This window comes from Otolemur garnettii, unplaced genomic scaffold (genome assembly GCF_000181295.1).
Source record: "Otolemur garnettii isolate 467f Iridium unplaced genomic scaffold, OtoGar3 scaffold00174, whole genome shotgun sequence".
Taxonomy (NCBI): Eukaryota; Metazoa; Chordata; class Mammalia; order Primates; family Galagidae; genus Otolemur; species Otolemur garnettii.
In genome coordinates, this window is record NW_003852569.1 from 2,090,734 (window position 1) to 2,098,179 (window position 7,446).

The following is a 7,446-nucleotide window of genomic DNA, read 5'->3' on the forward strand; positions in this document are numbered from 1 at the left end:
CCACAATGCCTGGCTATTTTTTGGTTGCAGCCGTCATTGTTGTTTGGCGGGTCCGGGCTGGGGATTCGAACCCGCCGCCTTAGGTGTACATGGCTGACGCCTTAGCCGGTTGAGCTATAGGCGCCGAGCCAGGAATAGCTCTTAATTCCACCGATGTGCGGGTCTGCCATCTTGATTCCCCATCCCACAGTCCCTGAGTCTCTGCTGTCTTTACTTTCTTTCTGAAAAGCCTGACAGGGTTCTTCTGCCTTATGTATGGTGACTGGATGGTTTGGCATGGGCTGTCAGCCTTGTGTGCAATTTGATGTCCACTGATTACTGTTCTGGAATACAGCATCATTTGGGGACACAGTTGTGGTTTACCTTGGCTTCTTAATTTTCCCCCAGGGACCTGCTACTGAGATGGGTTGTAGGGAAGAGGAGGAAGGGTTTGCCCCAGTCCTGTGATGTTTCTGGGTTTCCCCCAACAGGAAAGCTTCCAGCTATGAGGTGGTCTAGAGGGTAGAGGAGAATAGAGGATGCCCCTGACTTTACTCAGATTTTTGGTTACAACTTCTAGGACTATAGTCCTGCCTGTCCTCCAGGTTGGTATAACAAAATGACAGGAAGACCCCAAGATTCTTAATTTCAGGGAATCATCAGCATCTCAGGTTGCTATAAATAGTAAACATTAAACCTAGAAAATCACCATATTACAGATGAGAAAAATGAATTTGCTCAAGACCACATAGCTAGGACCAAAACCCAGCACCTAAGTCTCTGCTCCCTGCTCCTTTTGCCACACCATGAAAACTCACTCACCTCTCTTCCCATAGTTGCCCCGACTTGATGTCCTCTACCTTCCCCTCACTTAGGATGCTCCGGACCTTATATGACTATTTCTGGTGGGAACGGCTATGGCTGCCTGTGAACTTAACCTGGGCTGACCTAGAAGACCGAGATGGACGTGTCTATGCCAAAGCCTCAGACCTTTATATCACACTGCCCCTGGCCTTGCTTTTCCTCATCATCCGATACTTCTTTGAGCTGTAAGCATACTGACCTACCCGCAGGCCATTCCTGGCTGCCGGTTACATGACTTCTTAGACTTTAAGTGTGCCTCTTGTTGTTTAGTCCTGGACCCTGGCATTCTGGCTGACCAAGTCCCTGCCCACTGTGCACCCCCCTCCCCTGAGGGAACCATTGTCTTCCTGAGGGCTCAGCACCCTCAGGCCCTGTCCTTCAATGGTTATTTGTTCTTACCCTTACCCGTCACCCTGCCTGGCCACTAGTGAACACACAGGCAGCTTTGTCAGCTGTGAGCAGCCCAGGAGAATAAAGGGGGTTGCCAGGAAACAAGGGAAACTGAGGCCCAGAAGAAAGTTCCCTGAGCTTGCAGTTTGCTCCAAGAAAGCCAGCCTCTTCTCACTCAAATCCCTTCCTCAGTTATGTCGCTACACCACTGGCTGCCCTCCTGAACGTAAAGGAGAAAACTCGGCTGCGGGCACCTCCCAACGCCACCTTGGAACATTTCTACCTGACCAGCGGCAAACAGCCGAAGCAGGTATGAGCTGCTCTGGTGGGGAGGGGACGAGCCTGAACGTGAGCTCTTGGAGGAAAGCAGAGGTCCTGACCTGGGTCATTGCTGGGAAAGGGTGGGAGAGTTGGGGGCGGGGGGCACTGGAGTTCTGAAGCTAAACCTAACTGTGTCTTCACTGTACCTAGGTAGAGGTAGAACTTTTGTCTCGGCAGAGTGGCCTCTCTGGCCGCCAAGTAGAGCGCTGGTTCCGCCGCCGGCGCAACCAAGATCGGCCCAGTCTCCTCAAGAAGTTCCGAGAAGCCAGGTGGGGGACGTGGGGCAACAGCTGGGAGGCAGGTCTGCTGTGTTCTGCTGGGAGGGGTGGGCCATGGCTGTGTGCAGGAAGATGTGAATTCAGAAATTAATGGGATCTTGAGAGGCTATCTGTGGGCACTTGGGGGCTCCTGGAGGGCTCTGCCCTCTCCTTACCTAATAGCCATTTCTGCTTCCTCTTCTAGCTGGAGATTCACATTTTACCTGATTGCCTTCATTGCTGGCATGGCTGTCATTGTGGACGTGAGTGGGCATTGCTGGGAGGTGGGAGTAGGTTCTCCAGCAAGGGAGAGGAGAGGCTATAGAATTTGGTCTCTCCTCGTTTACCTTCTCACCATCTCTGCAGAAACCCTGGTTTTACGACATGAAGAAAGTCTGGGAGGGATATCCCGTACAGGTATGAGATGACTCCCACTTCCTTACATGGGGGTGGCTAAGACATACATACATTTATGAAGAGATGGTTTCTGGAACACATGGCAAGTGGCCTGGAGTTATGGAACTAGGAATAACCTCAGGGGCTAGAAGGGTGGCTTTGGGGTGGTGAGACCCTTGGATCTGGCTGCTCTTACCTCTCTCCTCTTGCAGAGCACTGTCCCTTCCCAGTATTGGTACTACATGATTGAACTTTCTTTCTACTGGTCCCTGCTCTTCAGCATTGCCTCTGATGTCAAGCGGAAGGTGGGTGAAAGGGCTGGGCAGTTAGGCCTAAGAGCCAAAGCGAGACCCTAGGATGAATAGCCTCATCTTAGACTTCTGGGTGCTTTGGGTGCAGTTATTGGGATATGGGGGACTAAAAGGAAGGAGGAAGAATAGTGGGGGCTCAGGGATAGGAAAAAGTCCCTTGGAGCTACATCTCTTCTGCAGGATTTCAAGGAACAAATCATCCACCATGTGGCCACCATCATCCTCATCAGCTTCTCCTGGTTTGCCAATTACATCCGAGCAGGAACTCTTATCATGGCTCTGCATGACTCTTCTGACTACTTGCTAGAGGTTAGGCTGCCTCAAACCTAGAGACCCAAATGCAGGTTGTTCTGTGCCTTTGTGATTCTGAGAGGGCAGGGGTTGGGGGAGCACAGAGCCAGGGCTGCTAACTGGGGTATACATATGAATGTGCCGGGAGAGTCAGGAGCCCGTGATGATGGCTAAGGGCTATCTGTGCAGTCAGCCAAGATGTTTAACTACGCGGGATGGAAAAACACCTGCAACAACATCTTCATTGTTTTCGCCATTGTCTTCATCATTACCCGACTGGTCATCCTGCCCTTCTGGTGAGTAGGCAGCCAGGCCACACTCTGGTTCTGAAGGTATGAGGAATTTTGCCTTTCTCTCTTCTTTCATTCCTTGTCTTGACTCCTTCTCATCCATTTAGGATTCTGTGTCCCCCTTCAATCCTTAGGATCCTGCATTGCACTCTGGTGTACCCACTGGAGCTCTACCCTGCCTTCTTTGGCTACTACTTCTTCAACTCTATGATGGGAGTGCTACAGCTGCTGCATATCTTCTGGGCCTACCTCATTTTGCGCATGGCCCACAAGTTCATAACTGGAAAGGTGAAGGCTCCATCCTCATTCTGTAGGCCTGTAATAACTGTAATAATTCTCAACTCCAGAACTCTCCAAAACCCCTGTCATGTAGCCACCTGCTAGAAAAACCAGTGCGGGTCCTTGGGTATAGTGCCTCAGAACAAACTGAGAGAGGCAGTCCTTAGGCGTGTGAGGATGTCATATAACCTTTCTTATCCCTTTTCCACAGCTGGTAGAAGATGAACGCAGTGACCGGGAAGAAACAGAAAGCTCAGAGGGGGAGGAGGCTGCAACTGGGGGAGGAGCAAAGAACCGGCCTCTTGCCAATGGCCATCCCATCCTTAATAACAACCACCGTAAAAATGACTGAACCTGCTTGTCCCAGATGCCTTCCAGATTAGTGCATAAAGTCAAGGAACTACTACACTCTCCCTACAGGGTCACTTCAAGCTCTGGGGAGAACTTCAAGCTCTGGGGAGAAAGAAGAGAGAAGAGAGTTCTTTGTGCCCTCCCTCCTTGCTTCTGTGTCACCCAGTTGCCTTTAAACCAAATTCTAACCAGCCTATTTACCCCCAGGTAGAGGGGAGGTTGGTTATATCCTTTGTCAGTGGGGGGATAGTCTTATTTTCCTCTCTATCCTCCCAAGTTATCCTTTCTATTGCTTTTGAGACCCTTCCTCAGCTCCGGGGGTTGGGGTTACAACTCACATTCCTTATTCTTATAATTTGGCCCTAGCTGTCTGCCTTTGACTCCCTGACCTCCAGAGGCAGGGTTGTGCCTTATTGCCCCACCTGAGGGCTTCGTCATTCTGCCAAAGCTGGACCAAGGCTCACCTTTCTAAGCTCCCTAACTCAGGTCAGAAGCCAAAGCTGAGCTGATTTTTAACTTCTTCCCTTTTAGACACAAAAGAATTGAGTGTAGGAGGGTGTACGTGACCCTTACCCTACCTCTGCTAAAAGTGGGGGCTGTACTGGGGACTACTCAGATGATCTTTGTGTTATTTCTCTGCCAGCTGTCTCTGTAACCACAGGTCTGAGATCTGACTGCCTCCTTTCTCTGGCCTCTTCCACTAGGCTAGCTGGTTTGGAGTAGAATGGCAACTAATTCTAATTTTTATTTATTAAATGTATGGGGTTTTGGTTTTAAACTTTAAGCCAGAACTACAGCTAGCACCTAGCATTTCAGCAGAGGGACCATTTCAGACCACAATGTACTGTTAATGTTTTTTTTTTTAACTAAAATATATTAAAGATTAAATAAAATGTGGCAATAAATGTCAAGGCTATTAGGAATTGAAAAGGGGGGGATCAACTAAATAAACTACAATAATCTTTCTTATGCCTTCCTTGCAGTTATGTAACATTTTCCTTTTTAAACTTCATGGCAAGTGAGAAAATGCAAAGCTAGAGAAAGTAGAAACTTAATGACAGCAGTCTTCACTGTGGAGGACTGTGGCCAGGGGCATCTCAACTGGGAGATCCAGAACTGGGAGTAAAGGGCTGAGGGAGAGAAATAAATTGCAGTCTTAGTTTTACCATCTTGTTAAGACTTTCAAGAAATAATACAAACCAAGGGTGGTAGGTACATAGCCTCCATTCCAGGAATGACATCTGTAAGAAGCATGAACACTTGAACAAGCATGGGATGGGTGGAATGAGTGGCAGAAGACTGAGGGACAACATGCCTAGGTTACAGTGACAATCTCTCCCCACCTGAGAAGGTGGAGAAGGGATCCTGCCAGCTAGCACCACAAAGAAAGGGATCTCTGGATCCAGTGCCCCCATTTCTATGTACTAGGAGCTAGGGGGAGTAGCTAGACCAGAGACTTGGGGTCAGAGTTCAACAGTCAGGAGGACCTAGATCCTGAGGTCAAGAAAGGTTCTGAAGGTCAGGAAGCCATCCTCTAAAGAAGACGCCCTCTGCATTCAATGGCTCCACAGCAGCAAAGCAGTTCCTTGCCTTCCACACTGCCCACCTCGTAGTTGTAGTCCCAAGTAAGTTCCGTCCCAGCCCGGATTCTCCTGAAAAGGAAGAAAAGGATGGGTGTGGTGAAGATAACAGATAACTAGGCACCTGGGGTTACAGAATATGTAGGTGGAACTGGATCATGCATGGAGGGAAGTCCCTTAAAATTTTAGTGTCTTTGCCCTCCCCCATCATCTGCTACCCTGACTACTCCTTACTTGCTGGCAAAGAAAGCTACCCAGGGGAAGCGAAGATCATGGGTATCCACAAAGACATTCTGGACAAACAGGTTGGGGCTGCAACTGTGCTGTAGGTTTAAGAACAGTATCAAATAAAAACCAGGGAAAGACAATCTGGCTTTGTCAGGTGAGTGAGTAGGAAGGAAAATGATGCCATCTGACCTTCCCCCCACTCTGCATTACATCTGAGATGTTTTGAAGGAAATTACTTCTTTAAGATCCTTTGAGATCAAACATCTATAACCAAAAAAGGCAGGTTTTCAGAGTATTAAAGAAATCTGAGGACCCTGGCATAACCCAGTAACCAGAAGTACAGGGAAGGGTCTCACGTTGAGGTAGCGGCCCAGGTTGCCTTCAAGCTTGGCGTCGATGATGTAGCAAGACTCCTCACCATCGTAGAACTGGCGTGTGTTCTTACGAACAGGTGCACTTTCCCCCTTCTCAACAGAGGCCATGTTGGTTGATTTAATGGCAATCCCATGGGTTGATTTAAGAGCAAAGCCTCGGGTTGATTTTACTGCCACTTGGCGCTTCATTGGACCTACAGAGGAAAGAGAACGGGGTCAGGGTCTATGCCACTCACAACTGCACAGTCTACCCCCATTTTTTTTATTTTTTTGAGACAGAGCCTCAAGCTATTGCCCTGGGTAGAGTGCCGTAGCATCACAGCTCACAGCAACCTCCAACTCCTGGGCTCAAGCAATTCTCCCGCCTTTGCCTCCCAAGTAGCTGGGACTACAAGTGCCCACACAATGCCTGGCTATTTTTTTTTTTTTTTTTTTTTTGGTTGCAGCTGTCATTGTTTGGTGGGCACAGGCTGGATTTGAACCTGCCAGCTCAGGTGTATGTGGCTGGCACTTCAGCCGCTTGAACCACAGGCACCGAGCCTCTACCCCCATTTTTTTCTCCCACACCTTGTAGCTCAGAAATACCAGTAAGCTGCAACTCAGGAAAGATCCTAACTGGCAGTTTTTTCTTGTTCTGTTTTTGTTTTTAGAGACAGGGTCTCACTTTATTGCCCTCAGGAGAGTGCCATGGCGTCACAGCTCACAGCAACCTCCAACTCTTAGGCTTAAGCGATTCTCTTGCCTCAGCCTACAGGCCCCCATGACAACACCCGGCTATTTTTTTGTTGGAGTTGCATAGCTGGCCCATGTTGGGTTCAAAACTGTCACCCTCAGTGTATGTGGCTGGCGCTGTAACCACTGTGCTACGGGTGCTGAGCCATGGCAGTTTTTTTCAAGCAGAATTAGATCAGCTGGACAAAGGAGCTTAGGGAAAAGAGGAGGGAGTCAGAAGAGAGAAAAGGTATGCGTCAAACAATATTAACAGTATAACACAGAGCCAGGAAGCTTTCTCAAGAGATGCTTCAACTCTTAGGATCTGAATTTTTCTCTCCTACTTCTTTATAAAGTGCTCTACCTAACTTTCCTACTGTTTCTTCCTACCACTCCCCCAATTTTTCAAGACTACCAGACATATTCTTCTTGTCCTCAAAGTCATCCCCTTCAGAGCCAGAGGAGATAGTCTGGATATCATCACTGTCAACCGCTGTTGCTGAAGTCTGACCAGCAGTGGGCTTTCGGCTTGTGCCACTTTCCCCCTCACTTTCTGTGCTGCTGGACAGTGTCAGGACATCCTGGGGAAGCAGAAGGGCAAGAAGAAGGAAGAAGAGTAAATGGAAATGGTCCCTTCAAGTCCTTGCTCTTACCTATGGTTTTGTAAGAAAGGACTGAGACTGTAGCAAGAGGAGGATTAGATGTTGGATAACAGAAGATGAGGCAGGGTATAAAGGCCAAAGAAACAGGAAAAGACCTAACAGTAATTACAGTCAAGGACTTGACAAAAGTAAAAATGTTCCATGTTTCTTTTTTTTTTTTTT

At 48.4% G+C, this 7,446-nt stretch overlaps 2 protein-coding genes across 4 annotated transcripts in view; one reads left to right on the forward strand and one right to left on the reverse strand.

Moving 5' to 3' along the window:
- CERS2 (ceramide synthase 2) overlaps positions 1-4,694 on the forward strand; it is a 10,004-nt gene extending 5,310 nt beyond the window's left edge. For 2 of the 3 annotated variants that reach the window (XM_012811784.2, XM_012811782.2), the window contains exons 2-11: positions 855-1,028; positions 1,426-1,543; positions 1,705-1,823; positions 2,017-2,074; positions 2,178-2,228; positions 2,420-2,512; positions 2,699-2,827; positions 2,999-3,105; positions 3,234-3,387; positions 3,590-4,694. In XM_012811784.2, the coding sequence (XP_012667238.1) occupies positions 856-1,028; positions 1,426-1,543; positions 1,705-1,823; positions 2,017-2,074; positions 2,178-2,228; positions 2,420-2,512; positions 2,699-2,827; positions 2,999-3,105; positions 3,234-3,387; positions 3,590-3,730 (1,143 nt within the window). In that variant the 5' untranslated portion in view covers position 855 and the 3' untranslated portion in view covers positions 3,731-4,694. Of the gene's footprint in view, positions 1-175; positions 585-854; positions 1,029-1,425; positions 1,544-1,704; positions 1,824-2,016; positions 2,075-2,177; positions 2,229-2,419; positions 2,513-2,698; positions 2,828-2,998; positions 3,106-3,233; positions 3,388-3,589 lie in introns of those variants that run through there. The other variant, XM_023519401.1, reaches the window with a different exon arrangement.
- Positions 4,695-4,885: 191 nt separating this feature from the next.
- The window catches only part of SETDB1 (SET domain bifurcated 1), a 39,251-nt gene continuing 36,690 nt past the window's right edge, over positions 4,886-7,446 (reverse strand). Inside the window, exons 17-20 of the mRNA XM_023519407.1 lie at positions 7,038-7,255; positions 5,894-6,105; positions 5,544-5,632; positions 4,886-5,381 (exon numbers count right to left, since the gene is read on the reverse strand). Coding sequence (XP_023375175.1) covers positions 5,264-5,381; positions 5,544-5,632; positions 5,894-6,105; positions 7,038-7,255 — 637 coding nt within the window. The 3' untranslated portion in view covers positions 4,886-5,263. The remainder of the gene's footprint in view (positions 5,382-5,543; positions 5,633-5,893; positions 6,106-7,037; positions 7,256-7,446) is intronic.